A 17417-nucleotide genomic window follows, 5' to 3' on the forward strand; every position below is an offset into this window, starting at 1 on the left:
TCAGACTGCTGAGAGGCTGGACGGTTCAGGCATGCAGATTAAATGCTTGTTTGAACCCGGAGCCAGGAGGGACCTTGTGGGGGGCACCATTCAAAGGAAAGCTGGACAGGTGGCAACCTCGTTCGCTTGGCGCCAGCACGTGGAGCGAGGTCTCTGGTGATGGATGGCTTCACGTTGTTCCAGCATGGTGCTCAGAGGGCGGGGGTGGGCGGCCCGGGGAGCCCCGAGAAGTCTCCAGGCTCCTCTCGCACTTGTCTTCCCCTTGGTCTTCCAGCCAAGAGCATTAACTCGGTGCTCTAGCCATGTTTCCGCCTGGAAATCTCACTGTTGTTAGGTATGCTCTTGTTCCTAGTCTTAGTATTTATATTTTTATGCATTTTAAACTCAAAGTCTCTGAGTTTCGGTGAAAATGAGACAATTAGAGTAGTTTGCAAAGCACAGTGAAGGCTCTTTTTTTAAGGATTGGAAGAATGTGACTACATGCCGTTTATTGTTATAATCCTCCCTTTCTTGAAGGTCCATGAACATTTTTTACTCAATCAGTGTTTTACTTTTTTCTCTTCATTTTATAAACGGTTCTTCCGCTTGACTTCCCAATCTCAGGAGACAACAATATCTCCCTTGAAAATACGGAGGGTGAATCAGCCCCCCGTGTGTGTTTTCCAAGTGTTGGTTTTCCAAGACATTCTCATGAAAAGGACTAGTATTGCTAAGTCATTTTTTAATATAAGGAGGTCCGTGTTTGGGCATTGAAATTAATTTCCCTTATCTCGCCATACAAATAGCCACCCTGGCTTCTTTGATTTATTACCTGGGATGGTTCAGCGGCACTAAAAACAGAGGACGGGAAGACATCACCTTTACGTGGCATCATTAGTCACAGCATTAAAAGCATCTCCCTGAATGGCCTGCTTTGCACAAGTTCCCGCCGTGCCACGAGAACACCCTGTTCTCTTGCTGTGTGCTGAAGACAGTGGGCCCGTCCATGGCTTCCTGGCCACATTTTTCATTTCTTAGTAAGTTGCCCCCACCCGAAATTCCTTACTCTCTTTCTTCCCTAACCTAATGTAAAGGGACCTTCTAAATTGCAAATAGAATCCCTGATTAAAGACAGGCTACTGACTGGGAGAAAATATTTTTAAATCACATCTCCAATAAAGGACTTGTATATAGACTATATAAAGAACTCTCAGCATTCTACAATAAGAAAGAAAAAAACATATAAAAAGTTGACAGAAGACATGAACAAAAATTTCACCAAAGAAGATATACAGAAGGCAAGTAAGCACACGGAAAGTTGTTCAACACCATTAGACATTAGGGAAATGCAAATTATAACTATGATGAGAAAAAAAACAATGAGATGATAACGCACCTATTAAAATGGATGACATAAAAAATACTGACAATACCAAATGCTAATAAGGATGTGGAACAAATGAATGGCCCTGCCTTGCTGGTGGGAATGCAAAATGGGACAGCCACTCTAGAAAACAGTTGGTCAGTTTCTTAAAAAATTTAATATGCGGGGGCCGGTCCCGTGGCACAGCAGTTAAATTTGCACGTTCTGCTTTGGCGGCCCGGGGTTCACTGGTTCAGAGCCAGGGGTGCGGACATGGCACTGCTTGGCAAGCCATGCTGCGGCAGGCATCCCACGTATAAAGTAGAGGAAGATGGGCACGGATGTGAGCTCAGGGCCAGTCTTCCTCAGCAGAAAAAGAGGAGGATTGGCAGCAGATGTTAGCTCAGGGCTAATCTTCCTCAAAAAAAAAAAAAAAAATTTAATAATGCAGTTCCCATATGACCCAGCGCTCACACTCCTGGGTATTTATCCTAGGGAAATGAAGACATGCGTTCGCACAAAAACCTGTACATGAGTGTTCATGGAAAACCCCAAATGTCCTTGAATGGGTGAATGGATAAGCAATGAGTGACACCCCCAAAAACGGAAGAATACTCAGCAATGGTAAAGGAAGAACTATTAAAATACCCAGGATCTTAGAACAATCTCAGAGACACTGTGTTGAGTAAAAGAAGCCAGTGTCAAAAGATTACACACTGTATGGTTGCATGTATATGACGCTCTTGAAAAGATACTACAGTGATGGAGAACAGCTCAGTGGTTGCGAGGCTTTAGGGATGCAGGGATGGTATGACTATGAAGGGATATGGTACAAGAGAGTGTTGGGGGTGATGGAGCTGTTCTGTATCCTGATCATGGTGGTGATGATAATGAATTTATCACGTGCTAAAATTCATAGTACTGTATACCTCCCACACTGGGAAAGTCGATTTTACTGTTTGGTAAATTGAAAAAAAATAAATTTAAGCCCAAACACATGGTTGGTCTATATGGCCCAGCCTCTCTCTTGTGATTCATCCAGCTCCTTCTTGGCATTCTGGCCCCTGTCGTCAGGTCCCTAACATTCCATGGTCACTTTTGTCTTCCTGCCTGTGGGCATATTCATCTCTCTGCCCAGAACCACGTCAGCTGGCTAACTGAGAGGCATCCTTTGGTTGTGAGTTTGGGGAGAGCCGATTTCACTGCTCACTTCCGAGGCCTGATCGAAAAGCCAGGAGGAGTTCAGCAAGGAGACCGGCGAGGCTAAGGAGGAAGTCTGTGCGCTGGACGGGCAGTCAGCCTTTGTTTTGTTTTAATTTGCCTCCTTTTCCTGGCTGCTCTCATCCCTGACCTCCGTGCTGAAATTCCTTACCTCCTCTTGCTCTTTCAACAGGGGAATCCTCTTTTCTGGCTTTGTGCAAACTACTTGTTAAAAAGCAATAAATCATGGTTTTAAAGACCTTTATAGTCTTTTTTTTTCCTTTGAGCAAACGTAAAATTATGTGGCAAAATCGTGACTGTGGGGGGGTTTCTCACTTCTTCCTCAGAGATTAGGTGGGTTTTATAGTGTACCATGAAAAGGCATTAGTGGTAAAATCCTTATTATAGATATATTTTTACATATTTACTGAGCCCATCTTCCAAATTCTTCCTAGTTCCCTGGGGGAGAGAAGAGACTTTCTGCAAAAAAAAAAAAAAAAAAAAAAAAAGCAGCTCCTATTCTGGAATCCATAGCAATAGTAAAAAAAAAATAATAATAATAACAACACTTACGTGGCACTTACTAAGTGCCAGACACTGTCTTAAGAAGCATTTTCTATATTTAATTCACTTACTCCTCATAGCAACCCAAGGAGATAATGCTGTCATTATTTCCATTTCACGCCGGAGGAAACTGCACCACAGAGTGGTTCGATCGAAGTCAAGAATGGAGCTAGGATTTGAACCCAGGCCGTCTGGCTCTGCTTTCCAAACCACTGTGGAAAAAAATGGTGGAAGGAAGGTGGGAGGCATGGTTTTTCTCGCCAGGCATAACCTCGCTGACCCCTTTTCACTTCTCCCCCAGAAGATATGTCCACATTCTTTGCATGGACTCCCTAGAAGCTCCAGAATGCTCTGGGATGCTGCTTGTTTCTTCTAGCCAGGAAGACTCCATATTTGTGTCTTGATCAGTTTGAGAATAGGCAATGGGAATAACTGGAAGAGGAAACTGAAAAGTCAAAAATCAGAATGGCTCAGGAAAGCAGCAGTACAAAAAATAAAAAATAACTTGGATTGTGCTTTATGACATTCAGAGTGTTTTCATCTATGTGTGATGCCCCTCACCACCACCCGTTATCATCTCCACTTTAGGATTGAGGAAAGTGAGGTCCAGAGAGCGGTGGCCTGCCCTAGCTCATCACGTTGGTCCACGCAGGACTAGAATGGAAGCCCAGTCTTTCTCTGTCCTTCCCTTCTCTCTCCCGACTCGTGTCCCCTCCTCCCGCTTTCCTTCCTTCCATTTGAGTTCTTATTCACTGAGTAAGAGAAACTCTTCCATAAACTTTAGACACAGGCAACATGATTTTGCCTCTTTTCTATATGTATTAGTTTTCCATTGCTGTGTAACAAATTGCCCCAAACATAGCAGCTTAAAACACCCGTTTGTTAGCTCACAGTTCAGTAGGTCAGAAGTCCAGGCACAGAGCTGCTGGGTTTTCTGCTCAGAGCATGAGAAAGTTCGGAGTCTCGGGAAGTGTTACCTGGACTGAGTTCTTGTCTAGAGGCCCTGGGGAGTGATCTACTTCTAAGCTCAGCTTGTTGGTCGAATTCAGTTCATCGTGGTTGTGGGAGTGACGTCCTCATTTCCTTGCTGGCTGTCAGCCCTGGGCCATTCTCAGCTTCTAGAGGTTGCCCACATTTCTTGCCATATGGCCTCCTGCTCCTCCTTGAGGTCAGCAATGGAGCATAGAATCTTACTTGTGCTTTGAATCTCTGACTTCTTCCATCTCTGGGCTCCAAACTCCAATATAAACTCCAAATATAAATTCCATGTGATTCCTATAGGTCCCTTCAGATTATCTCCCTATCCTAGGGTCCGCTCATTTGGGGCCTTAATTACAGCTGCAAAATCCTTTACATCAACACATTGATTAGCATTTGATTGACTGTCTGGGACCAGGGGTAGGAATGTGAGAGGTCATCTTAGAGTTCTGCCTACCACCAATGCATTACAGCATTAAAAAAGACAAAGAGACAGAAACAAGGCCAACTCTAAGATATTTGTTTTTCAGTAGTAATTGCATAAATTCTTTTATGTTTTTAGAGTTTTTTGCCAACACAATGCATTTTGTATTTATTAGGTCATTTGATTAAAAGCATATTCATAATCTGTGTACTACATCTTTTGCCTTAAAAGGATTGAAAAAGAATGAGGTAGACATAGTTTTGTTGAAGAACACAATGGTATATTACCAACTATTCAATAAGGTCATCTTTTCTTTTAGTGTTGTTTCAACCTATAATTTCTTCTCAGCCCCAGAGGTCCATCTCCTTAAACTTTCTTCCTGCTCCTTGACTATTTGATTACTTCTCTACTTTCAGGTCTCATCTTAAATATCACCTCCTCATGGACAGAGGCTGAAAACAACAAGTTGTTCTTTTGTTAAGGCTTTCTTTGTAGTGGCTCTGTAATTATTTCTGAATTTGTGGATCGCCAGCATGTTATTTCCCATTAGACTGCAAGCCTTAGGAAGGGGTGCCTTCATAGGCCTAGTGCCTAGACTATGCTTGGTACAGAGTAGGGATCAAAAATTGTGTGTTTAATTCATGTGTAAACAGAATCAGTTCTGGTACTTGTAGAAAAGGTAACCTTAACATTTGTTTTGAAAGGTTGCTAGAGTAGTGAATCAAGTTAATCATGAGGTCACCGCTAAAGCATTTGTTGTTTGAAAAGCACCTGATTGACAGTCATAAAGCTCTTGAAAGAGAAAGAGAGGAGACTACAAATGGTAGAGCCAAAGAGGAAGAATTTCCATATTGTCCTTTGAAATGTGCGGTGCCACCGAGTAGGAGGTGGGTGATGAGTCTCCGACTCATGGACCATCTGATGTTTGGATCATAGTTTCCTGCTATTTTGTAATGCCCTCAGATAGATGCTTCTTTCCCCCCAGTTCTGCTTTGAACAGCTTCTCTCTCTGATTTTCTCTTAAGCTTCCCCTTCACCTCCAAGCAGTCACAGACCCCCTTAGAACTGTGTGACCTTGGGTAAGTCAGTCAACCTCCCTGAGCCTTGTTTTCCTCCTCTGTAAAAAGGGTATGATAATTCCCACCTTGGAAGGTCATTAGAAGGATAGAAGGCCAGTGAATGCGAACACCTGACACACACTGAGATTGATAAAACCTATTTTCATTATTATTAGACTATACCGCGACTCTGCCTGTCTGATGGAGAATTGAAATCCTCATCCTAACAAGTGTTTTTTTGGAAATTATTAAAAAAAGGTTACAGTAGATTATAGGACCATTGGAAATTATAGTCCACTTAATTTTTGCCATCATATATTAAATAAGGACTGTCTAGTTTCAAATCTTTAGATTAAAATAAATGCGTTTCACATACAACCATCTTGAGCACAATTTATCTTTTTAATTTATTTTTTCTGATGATTCGGAGGGCACTTCAGAGCCTTGTCGTGCCTCTGGGTTTTGGTTATGAACTCGTTAGCATTTTGTTATAGCTCTTTAGGAGTATTGGTTACTATCAAGTTCTGGAAAGGTACTTCTACCTGTTCACCTTTTCCCATTCCTTAACGTGTGATGTAGAAACAGTGTGTTTCAATGACTGCAGACTGGCTTGCCTCTGCCCAGCCCCTTTCCCAGCTCCTCATGTCCTCGGTGCTAAGGGCTCTCCTGCCCCAGCTTGTGCTGGCCACTAACGGAACCAAAGCAGTAACATCGCTGGAGCCAAGGACCAGTGGTGAGTGGGGTTTTGAGCAGCTTGTTTGCCATAAAGTACCAAAAGTTGTTCAAAATCAGTCAAGCTGTGACCGCATTTCCGAGGACATCATTTTAGGGAGCAACAAGGGCAGAGTAGATCAGTTTACATTTCTTTTTCTTTTATCATTGTAAAAGGACGTATGTGATGAATTCTCAAGGCAGGCTAAACAGGAACAGCAAATGTGGTGATGGAAGAATGGAAGCGGCTTCTGTTGTATTTATTATGGGGATCCTTTCTCCACTCGAAGCCGCATTTCTAGCTTTTCATTTATTTTGCCTGCCTTTTAATTCACCGCGTGTGATTTAGAGAAGTCAGTGCATTGTGTCACAGCAGCATTGGAAGTCTGTCTATCTGATTTAATTCCTGCAGTGTGAACCCAGAACAGAGGAGCAGGAGGCTCTGCTCTGTCCCTCATTAGTTGGGAGAGCTCAGACTATTGGTGCAGTCTCTCTGTGTACACCCCAGTGTCTTCTCCTGTAAAATGGGGCTGTTCGCTTCTTATCAGAGGGTTGTCCTAAGAAAAGAAAATGTCCTGTAGATGTGAAAAAAATTTAAAACACCATGCAAATGCTTTCATTTTTATTTTAACCCAAATTACTATGTGAAATCAGGATGCTGCCGTTTTCAAAGTTGTTGGCATCAGTTCATCATATTTCTAGGTGAAGCATGTGAAAGTGATTATAGGTAATAAATATCTTTTTTTTTTTAACTTATTGCAGAGGCAGTTTTTCCACTGTTAATGAGGGTAATTTGACTTGGTTGAAGGATTGCAGTTCTTAAGAATTAATGCAGTAATCCAATTCACAGATTTAAAGAGATCTAAGATTTTTCACAGGTCGCGTGCTAGTGAATGTGCTCCTATCACATAGCAGCTAATGGACTTGAACGCCGGTCTGTCATTCACTGTTCCTCACTGCATAGCGGCTTTGCCCTTGGTACTGAGTATACTTTCCAAGCAGTGCAGGTTATTTAGAAGTGTGGTATATTTGTAACACTTTTGAGAGATAGTATCCTATTTCTCACAGCCCCTAATTATTATAAAAACTGGGGTTATCTTTCTTAATTACACGTTTGAATCCGTTGAGGAGCTGCCTTCTCGCCTTTCTTTTTCAGAGGAGGGCCTTTTATTTTTTTTAATGTATTTTTTAAAACTAATTCATGTATCATTGTGTTCATCCATATAGGTTAATTCACGTGAATACAAAGGTTACATGCCTGGTATTCATAACTTTCCATTTTTGATAATGATGTATTATTAACAGCTAACAATATTTTGTAAAGCCTTATTTGTAAAGGATGTTGGAAATACTCTTATTTCCCGATCCCATTATGTTCCTAAATATTAAAATTCCCATTTTGAAGCAATTAGATGCATTTACTTCTCTTTCCACGTGTGTTCTCCAGACAGCGTCACCATTCCGTGCACATGGGAACCTTTGTTCTTTAATGAGAAAAGGACTAGAGCTCATTAATTGTGGTTCCAAGTGATGTCTGCCCGAACGTGGAGGCAATAATACATTACAAGGAAAGATCAAGCCCAAAACTGGGAGGCTCTTGGCAGTTCTGAGAACTGTTAAAAGATAAATAAACAGCAAAGGGTCCTTGTAGGGCCATCCCCACATCCTGGACTGCCCTTGAGGGCCTGGCTGGCTGCTCATCAGTTTGAAAGCCAAAGAGATTTCTGTACTCACAGAAGGAGGGAAGGCAAGAAGGTACAACTCGTATAGAAATCTAGAACTTTGTCTTTGTTGAAAGCCTATGATGTTTAAAACAAAAAAGAAATAATCTCTTTTGGATTTTTTTGCTAAGTTAGTGGACCCTATCTAGATGCATTTAGATGTTATTGAAAGTGAGTGAATTGCTGGCAGACGGGATAGAAGACAGATATCCTAATGTTTTATAGGCCGATTTTCACTGCTGGCATTGAGCATCCGAGGAACTGCAAGACTTTTGAAAGCTGAAACTCCCCAAGTGAATTGGCAAAGCCTTAGGCCCGCATCAGCCCTCAACAGAGAGTCCTGATTTCCACAACAAGAATAGGCATTTCTCCAGCCTGCAGGAAACTGCATGCCTCTAAATGTTCCCAGAAATATTAACAGTGTAAATGGTGGACTCATCTCACTGGTGAAGAAGGAAGTTGCAGAAGCAACTTGAGTGAGAAATCTCAGCCCATGTGGATGATGTCGTCCTGGGGCTTGGCTGAACCAGCGAGGGAGCCCAGAAATAAAGGGATAAGAAGGATAAAGCAAAATGTCAGTTTGAAAGTCAGACAATGGAAAGTAGAGCAGTGAATTTGAGGGTCAGTTCGCTTCTCTTTGAGAAGGTTCTGTCCAGCCAGGTGGCTAACCCTCTGGAAGGAAAGGACTCAGGAGCCACTAGGCAAGTCGGAGGTCCTCTCCCCTACCCACCTGGCCAACTTGCTCCTCATTTCTTGCATTCTCTTTCCATCCCTGCCAAAGGATAAATTGCCTTCATCCTGCTAGTGCTAATGGAAGACATTATTAACAAAAGGGAGTGCTTCTTCATAAAGGTAGCAGAGACCTGGCAGGTAGAGGAATGGCACACCCTTCCCTGTGCTGACAGTGGTATGGGTCAGAAACGGTGAAGATGGAACCAAATATTATTTCCCTGAAATGTCCTGCCATTTAAAAAGACATATCTAGCTAGCAATATATATATATTTTTTCCCCCACCAGTAATCTTTTTTTTTAATGTTGCATTTCTCAGAGAAAGAAAAATAGATTTTAAAATGTAAAAACCTGTTCTTCAATTGAGTATGCAAAAATCTCATTGCGGTATTTATTCCAAACCTGCTCTCATAATGTGCAGTCAAGGAGAAAACAGCAAAAAACAGTTGTTGATGGACTTAGCACAGAAGTGGATTAAATAAGCATTAGTCTACTGAAGCTGATTACAGGAATATGAAAATGCAGTATCTTAATGGTACATATTTTTATGTGGCAGCTCAGTTGCCTTTCATTTTGCAGCTAATATGTCTATTCTTATGAGTCATTTACTTCTTTAATTACCTTTTGCAGGCAAGGCACCATGGTATATTAATGTGAATGATTTTTACTGCCAGTTTATCATACAATGCCCCAGAAGTTGAAAGGCGTAATTGACTTGGAAGAACAGCTCATGAAGGAAACAATATTTAGTTGACAGTTTTCCTTGTACCCTCTGTTGACGTTTATGAGTTTACACTATGCTAAAGGAGTAATAAACACAATTTTCTTTCAATAACAGGAAAGGGTAACTTCTAAAATACATTTGTGGAAAACGCATTTGTTCATTTCTTGAATAATATGAAAATAACACATTTCGAGTGATAAGACCTCTCACGCTGCCAATTGAATTAAACCTTCGAAGGTGCATTTATAACCTGTCTCAGAGCGTTAGGAGATATTAGGGTGCATGTGACTGAATCGATTTAATGAACATTTAAATTATATACAGATCTGGATAAATCATATTTAAATCTAGGTGTTAGAATAAGACTATTTGGTCTGGTCTTCCCAGTTTCCAGAGGGAGGAAGGCAGGAAGGGAGCTTGGGGATTGTCTAGAGGAAGCTTTTCTTTCTCCAAAGGGAGGGGAAGCCTGACAGTACATTTTTGGAAAATAAAAAAAGGGCACAGTCGATCCAACTCCTTATAAGGTCTGGGCTTTGAACAGTTAAAATCAAAGACTTGGGTGGGTCGCTGCCGTTCTGGAGTCTGGAATGGTGCCTTGCATTGAGCTGGGCGTTAGCAAGTGCTCTTTTGTTGTGACCATCACTTCCACGGTCCTCTTGGCCTTCAGCTGGTTCCCTGGCTCTGGGCAGGCCCTGCTTTGGCACATCGGTTTCGAGGGAGTTAAACTTTTCACAGTTTTCTGGATTGTTTGCAGTTCAGTCCTGTGCAGCATAATGAAAGTTTTCTAGCCATCTGTTGTTAAGCTGGCGGTGAGCAAGGCCAGTATATCCAAACAAAGTTCTGGCCTGCTGTAAACTGAACCTGTCAGTTTAGCATAGCTTTGCTGACCCCTCGGAGGAACAGGGCAGCCCTTGGTACCAGGCACTCACTGCATAGAGCTTTCAAAGGGGAACTATTTTGGGGATGGGGGGTGGGGGCCTGTTTACTTTTTCCCTCAGTGTTCCTCTCACTGGCTTGGACTAGTTTATACTTCATCTTTAAATGGATACTTGTCCCCCCTCCTTTTTCGGAGGGGGCGGCATTACTTCTTAATAGGGGATTGTAACTTTTAGAACAAGGTATGAGTGTCTGTAAATGTGTGTGAGGTGGCTGTGATTGGAAAGGATGTTCTATGCTGTTATTTTTGTTTCATTATTTTGTCTTTCAATGTTTGGGGACAAATAGTCCAGGTGATGGAAGCTCCTATATTTATTACTTAGCTTATATAACTAAAAATGTTTCATAGCTTTAAAAGGACTTTTTTGCCCCTTTTCTTCTGCATCTTGTATTTCATCATCAGGAGTTAACATATGGCATAACTGAGCAAAGTGGCCATTTGACAATGCTCCCGGCTGTGTGGGGTGTTACCTTCTCTGTTCTCATTGACAAGGTGTGTATCTGTTGCTTTTAATTGCCCAGCTTAACTTAAAATAATTTCATTGTTTTGTGGCGTTTTCTTCTTCAGTAGTAAATGTTATTTCTTATTTCCTGTTTCTCAGTGTTTCCTTGGCTATGTATGAAATATTCCTATACATTCAGATCCTTGGCATGTGTATTATCTGTCTCCACACCTGTCTAAGCCTGTCTCTAACCTTTGTGGATTTCTTCTTGTTAATGACACCTTTTAGGTGCTCTTGTATTTTTATCTTGGTCTTGCTGTAGTATATTTCCTGTCCAGCCTTGGTTACATTTGTGCTCTGTTAAGAGAAGGCTCTGGGGAGCCATTGTCAAACCTCTGTATCCATCTCAATTCATTAAAATATCCAAGGAGAATGGCCACTGTCATTGAATAACTATGTCAGCCACTCCCCTGACTGCCTTCACCCCCCAGATGAGAAGCAGACCGCAGTCCCACAGAGTAACAAAGAAAAAAGGCACCGAAAGGATGCATGTTTGTCCAAGGCACCAAGTGAGAGAGTTTAGGTTCAACTTTAACTGCAATCAAGGAAAGTACAAGGGTCAGGAATTCCATAAATGGAGGGGGTAGAGGGGAGCAGAAGAAGCAAAAGAATAAACAAGGAGATACAAGGCTTCTCCTTTAAGGGACAAGGAGTATTGCACTAGTGAAAAATACTCAATTTAAAATTTAAATGAATGCACTTACTTGGAAATACCATACAGTCATAATCTGTTTGTAAGGTGACTGACATATAAAGTGCTTTTTTGTTTTAAGGTAAAAAAAATGTATTCAGGGTAGAGTTTCGGGTGTAAATGTCAGGTACAACGTAACGTGTACTCGCTCCAAGAGTCAAGCAAATAACCTTGGCATTTAGGACACAGCCTTTTAGAACATGAAATTGTATTTTGTTGTCTTTTTTTTTTTTTTTTAAAGGAGGACTACATTAAGGGGTCACCTATTAGCTGTGTTTTTGCTGTCTTAAACTCAGCCCTTCTGTCTATTAAAATCAAACCACTGTGTAAACATTCCAGTGTTGTTCTTGGTCTCTACAATGGCCACGGGGATCGGGTTTCACCTGCCTGCACATCTTCAAGCAATTAGAGCAATTAGCGTGAAGCCATTTCACATTCAAAGATTCAAGGTCTATGGTGACATTCAAGTCCAAGAGAAGTCTGAAAGGGAAAGAGGGAAGCGGCCTAGAGCATGGCTACTATTCCGTGGCCCTGAGCAGACAATCTCTCTTTTAAAAATGATAGCTCTTTAATGATATTATTATGAGGTTTTTAAATGACATATCAAAAGTTGTTTATATCAAAAACACCCAAAAGTCATTTAATTATTCTAATGAAGGTCTTTATACATGGCACATTTTTTAAAAACACTTTTAATTGCCATAAGAAATGGAGTGTTGCCTCTCCTTGCATCACCGTGGCAGTGACAGCATCCTTCGTAGAGGAAGAATATATTTTATAGTATGTTTTGTAAGGGAATTTGCATTTCCCGTTTACATGGTAAACCTCCCTGTTTTGGGTAAATGTGGCAATGACAGCAATATGGAATATTTAGTTGGGAGATTTTTGAAGTAAGTATTAAAAGCAACTCTTTTTTTTTTTCCTAAGGTTGGGGAAGACTAGTGGTGACTTTAATACAAGGAACTAATACAGTTTAAAGATAAATGATCGATGTTAGCACATCAGATAGCTGTATAGGCATGATAGAAGGTAACTTCTGAAAAACAGTCTTAGAATCCTGTAGGGTTTGGTTTTGTTTGTTTTATTTGTCTTTTACATTTGTAACTTAGTTACCCAGGAATCTTTTTGCATGAGGCAAGCCCTAAACTGATTACAGCTTTTTAAATTGGGTCTACATTTTCAAATCCACATTTACCCCTGCTGATTTATTATGCAAAATGGGGAAGGGGCTCATTGTAAAAATCCAAGGTGCTGCGAAGATGTGGCCTGCGTCCCGGAGGGTGTTCGCAGTCAGGAGTAACCTTAGGCTAGCTTCTAATATGGGATTCCGTTGCCCTTTAACCCAATGTGCCTGTTCACATTCACTGTTTGTTAACAAACAGCTCTAAGTACAAAATTGTTGGGAGAATTACTTTTTCATTATAGGCACTGACTTTCATCAGAATAAGAGGCTTATTTTTAAAAGGAATATTTGTGTGCCTCTAAGAAAGTTCCCGCGATAATTCCTTTATGGGATTGCCCTAGTTGGCTTCAAAGGTGTCAAGCAGTTCTATATCTGTAGGACTGAACGCATCCGTGTATTTGTGTCATTGAGGCCGGTGCACTTGTGTTCATTCAGTAGCTAGCCATGTTGGGGAACTGGGCTGCTTGGCACTCTCTAGCCCCATCTCAAACTACTTAGAGCACTTCTTTTGAGAGATGGTTTTCCTGACCGCCCACTTGCATGGCGCCCAGGCTGTCTGCCTTTTGAAACTGCATTACAGAGCAGATGCAGGGCATGCTAAAAAAATGCAGCATGCTGGACGCTGAGCAAGGTAAGGGTATGCCTATTTCCCCCCCCCCGCCTCTTAAAAATAGATTGCGAGGAAATCATTTGCAGCATTTATAAACTGGGCCAGCTGAGTTAGATAGAAACACTTGAATTGGATACTCCAGCCCTCCTAAAAGTGGAGAGGCTGGCGTGAAAGCACTGTGGGGCTCAGAAGGGAGCTGAGGCAGTAAACCAGCTCCTTCCCATTTTTTTCTCCCAGCCTAGTCCTGTGTCTATGATCTGCCTTTTGAACTGTTTTTGTGGCTGATCAGTTCCACCTAATATGTCTCTTGATTTCTGCTATTGTAATACTCAGGCGACATGCTGTTCTCTTCGTTTTTATAAGCTTTAGATGCTTCTGCCTGTCATATTCTGGCGGTTTATCTTCAGCGTCTGGATTTGCTTTCAGACTTGAATGTCTATCAAGCTGCCGTTGCTTTGAATGTGAGATCAAAAGAAGATGAATTCCAGTAAAAAATTTCCTTCTATGAAGAAAAGATTGGGGCCTATGTAAACATCCCACTGACAGTTACCAATGAGTTATTTTAGCCGAGTATTAGCACCTGGATGACAGGCAGGCCAGCATTCCACGCTCAATAACAAATCAGTTGCTTCCGTGGCAGAAGAACACTGCCACAACAGCGATACGTTTTCAGAAGGAATCCTTTTCTTCCTTCTCCCCTCCCCCTTTTTCTTTTTTTTATTGAATATGGCTGTTCAACTTTTCATCCTATTTTTCAAGCTGACTTGCTCTGCCTTTAACAGTTTACTTTTCTTTACAGTATCTGTCAAGTTACTTGGGTGACAGAAGACAGGACTTTGATAATTAGTTTGGGGCGGGTTAAGGAGTGGTCGAGTAGGCAAGCTAGGCATCTTGAGATAAACAGCTAGTTTGGCTGATTGCAGAGAAGGAAAAGGTAAAGCAAAAACAGCAAACGCAAGATCAAGGGCATACCCTGGAATGCGAGACGATGTGTTCTTTGAAAATACATGTGACAAAATCCTCTAAAATCTGCAGAATCTGAATTTTCTTTTTCTTTTCTCCTTTTTTTTTTTTTAAGGCATCCTGCCTATGTAAATGTCACCACAAAAATATCTTGAGCAGGTTTCCCAAAACCCTGTCGGTGTGTAGTTGGCTGTGTGAATGAGCTGCGTTGGGCTAGGGCTTGGTCTAGCCAGGACACACTTCTGATGCTGTGTTGCTGCTTGCAGACCTGGAGTGAATTACATACGTGTAGCATTAATAGATTTCTTTAAGTGCTAAATGCAACTTTGAAAATTACCTGCAAGCTCCAACCGATCTTGCAACTTTGAAAGTGAAGAATTACTTGAGGAATTCTTGTGGTTTCTTTGTCATTTAGTGAGAGCCCAGCCAGCTACTGTGGAGGCAAGCGTCCGTGAGGTTGCCTACAAAGGGCAATGTTCCAGTGTGTTTTCTCCTCGAGTGTGCTTCAGCCGCACAGCACTTCCTGTTTATTCAAACATCTTTTTTACCACTCGGCAACCCCCGCTTCACAGAAACAGCCAGAACCCATCTACAGCAAGAAGACGGAAATCCAAAGGCAGACAGTGCGAGCTCACTCCGTCAAACTCTTCATTTTCTCTGTAAGTGTCCAGAGAAAAAAAGGAACGTTTTCACTGGGTTAAACTTTTAAACTAGGGATCCGGTCCTGCGCAGAAATTCTCTGAGGGGCAAAATAAGATGGTCCAAGTTGTGTACTGCTTTTTCTTCCCCCTCCCTCCTCTCTCCATCAAAGGCATGTTTCTTTTTAGAGATTTGAGAGGACCGGCTCCTTCTAACTCCTTGTTAATTCACTCTTGCTTTCAAACGTGTCTTCGGATTCTATCAGCTAAGTAAGCAGCCGAGTGTCGCCAGGACAGTTTTACAGGCTTGAGCTAGATTGGAGCCTCTCTCTGCTTATTTGTGACATTGTTTTGTGTTGCCTTCTTTTTTTCCCTGTTATCGCAAGTAGTGCGAGGGTGCTGGGATGGTGCCTTTGTCATTCTGCGGCTGCAGAATTGGCCTCTGATGTTTGCATCATGACACCGTCATCATTTGTGCATCGGTCTTGATAATATTTGTACCAATTTCATGCCAATAAAAGTCAGACTGCTGAAACAAGCACGGTCATTATCTCATTCTTATGACCATTGTTTAAACGGAGTGGGCTGCGAGAGGAAAGAGAAAGCCCGCCTCACCCTCCGCGATGGTTGTTAACTTTGATGTTGGAGGGGTCTTTTCAAAAATCTCGTTGTGGATAATTAGTATAGCCGGGAAAGCCCTCGGACCGGGGCTGCTTCGGTGTCGAAGAGCGACGTGATCGCTCTCTCGGTCCTTTCTGTTGAAATGAGTTTTTAAACACATGGTTTGACATTTTTTAAAAGGGTCCCACCTTTTCCTGTCTGATGTTGTCGTCCCTCTTGCCTCCCTCCCCTCCCTCTGCCCCCCCCACCCCCAACTCTGACCCCCAACTTTAGTGTAATTGGTAAGCCAGGTGCTAATTTTTTTTTTTAACTGTGTACTGGTCAGGGAATAGACAGGAAATAGAAAATTAGCTCTTTTGATCTTAAGGGAATTGTTATTACTCTGAACCTTGTTTGCTAGTCCCCAGACGAAATATCCTTATATTTCAGTGTCTGAAACAGCATCTCTTACCATAGAGAAAGAAATATGCTCTGTAGTTGTCCAAACCTCTAATGGAAGAAACATTTAAATAAATAAAATAGATAAGCGTGTGTGTACGTGTCTTGCTATGGCTTTGCTGGCTTGTTAAATGTTCAGAAGTTGTTCTACTTTGCAAGAAAAAAAATTAGGTTTGTGACTGCCTTAAGGACAATTTGTTTAACAGTAGGAGTAATTGCAGGGAAAATGGAAAGACTGACTGAGGTATTTACTCAGATGTTAGTGTAGGTGTGGGGGCCGAAAACTCAGTGTGGGAACAGTGGGCTGCTTTTCTTGGTATCTCAGTCTATTTGATGACCATCAAATTTCCCAGCTCGCTGGTTTTGTTTTTTCTGGATGGCATGTTTGATTATTTATCAGAAGGGGAAGGGAGTAGCTGAAGCAAATAAACATGTGACCAAGTTCTGTTTTGTTTTCCACTCAGAAAGCCATGCCCTTTAGCAGATATACAGAAAATAATAAATGCATTGTTTTATGATAAAAGGAAATTATATGTGTCATTTTTTTTTTAAAAGGCAAGTGGCTTAACCCTTAAGACTCAGGAGTCTTTTTGCTTCCTGAGAATTTGCCAGGCTTTCTTCCTGAGAATTAATCTATGGCGGCGTATGATTTTATGATACAGGGTGTCCCAGGACGAGTAGTTTAGTAATCTGGCTATTCTAGATGCTTTGCTTAGTTATGCCTGCCTCAATAGTTCTGCTTTTATGAAGGGGGGGGTGTGTGTTTGTTTTAAACAGTGATGCCATTAGACAAATCAGGAATGGCTCTCACAGTTTTCTTGAAGGCTGTTTTCTGACTTTAGATCTAAAGATGAACAGCTCAGTTAAAGGAAAATATACCAGAATGTCTGTGACCAGTACACAGCAAAATTTATTAGAGGCCAACTTTTGCTCCTCTCTTTAAAGATGTCAGGCAGGTGCTATAATGCCAAGAGTCGACTTGTATATCTATGTCCCTCAAAAATACTTTCCCATCCTGTGTGTGTATATATATATATATATATATATATATATATATAAAATGTATATGTAATACATCCCATAAATATGTAATGTATATAATGATCTTCAGAGCTGTTGTTCAGACACCTAGGGAAAGGCTCAAATCTACATTAAATGTAGATTTAAAAACAAGCAAACGAAAATTTAATTATTTTTATTTTAGTTCTCAGGTGGGATTTGCGTGGCTTTGTGTAGACATTCTTTACACACAGGCATGCACCGATATAAGTGCACACACGGGCACGTTTTTAAATAAGTGCAGCCTGATTTTCTCCAGGGACTTCCTCATTTATATGCCTCTTGAAAAAATGATGGGAATGATCCTAGCACAGTGCCTGGCC

The 17417-nt window shown here is 41.5% G+C and overlaps 1 protein-coding gene across 20 annotated transcripts in view; it reads left to right on the forward strand.

Moving 5' to 3' along the window:
* Positions 1 to 17417, forward strand: part of FOXP1 (forkhead box P1) — a 411515-nt gene that overhangs the window by 230948 nt on the left and 163150 nt on the right. For 4 of the 20 annotated variants that reach the window (XM_005600440.4, XM_003363050.5, XM_005600439.4 and 1 more), the window contains exon 1: positions 12767 to 14997. The exons of the other annotated variants lie outside the window; for them this stretch is intronic. In XM_005600440.4, coding sequence (XP_005600497.1) covers positions 14812 to 14997 — 186 coding nt within the window. In that variant the 5' untranslated portion in view covers positions 12767 to 14811. Of the gene's footprint in view, positions 1 to 12766; positions 14998 to 17417 lie in introns of those variants that run through there. 20 annotated transcript variants of the gene reach the window in all.

This window comes from Equus caballus, chromosome 16 (assembly GCF_041296265.1).
Source record: "Equus caballus isolate H_3958 breed thoroughbred chromosome 16, TB-T2T, whole genome shotgun sequence".
Classification (NCBI taxonomy): domain Eukaryota; kingdom Metazoa; phylum Chordata; class Mammalia; order Perissodactyla; family Equidae; genus Equus; species Equus caballus.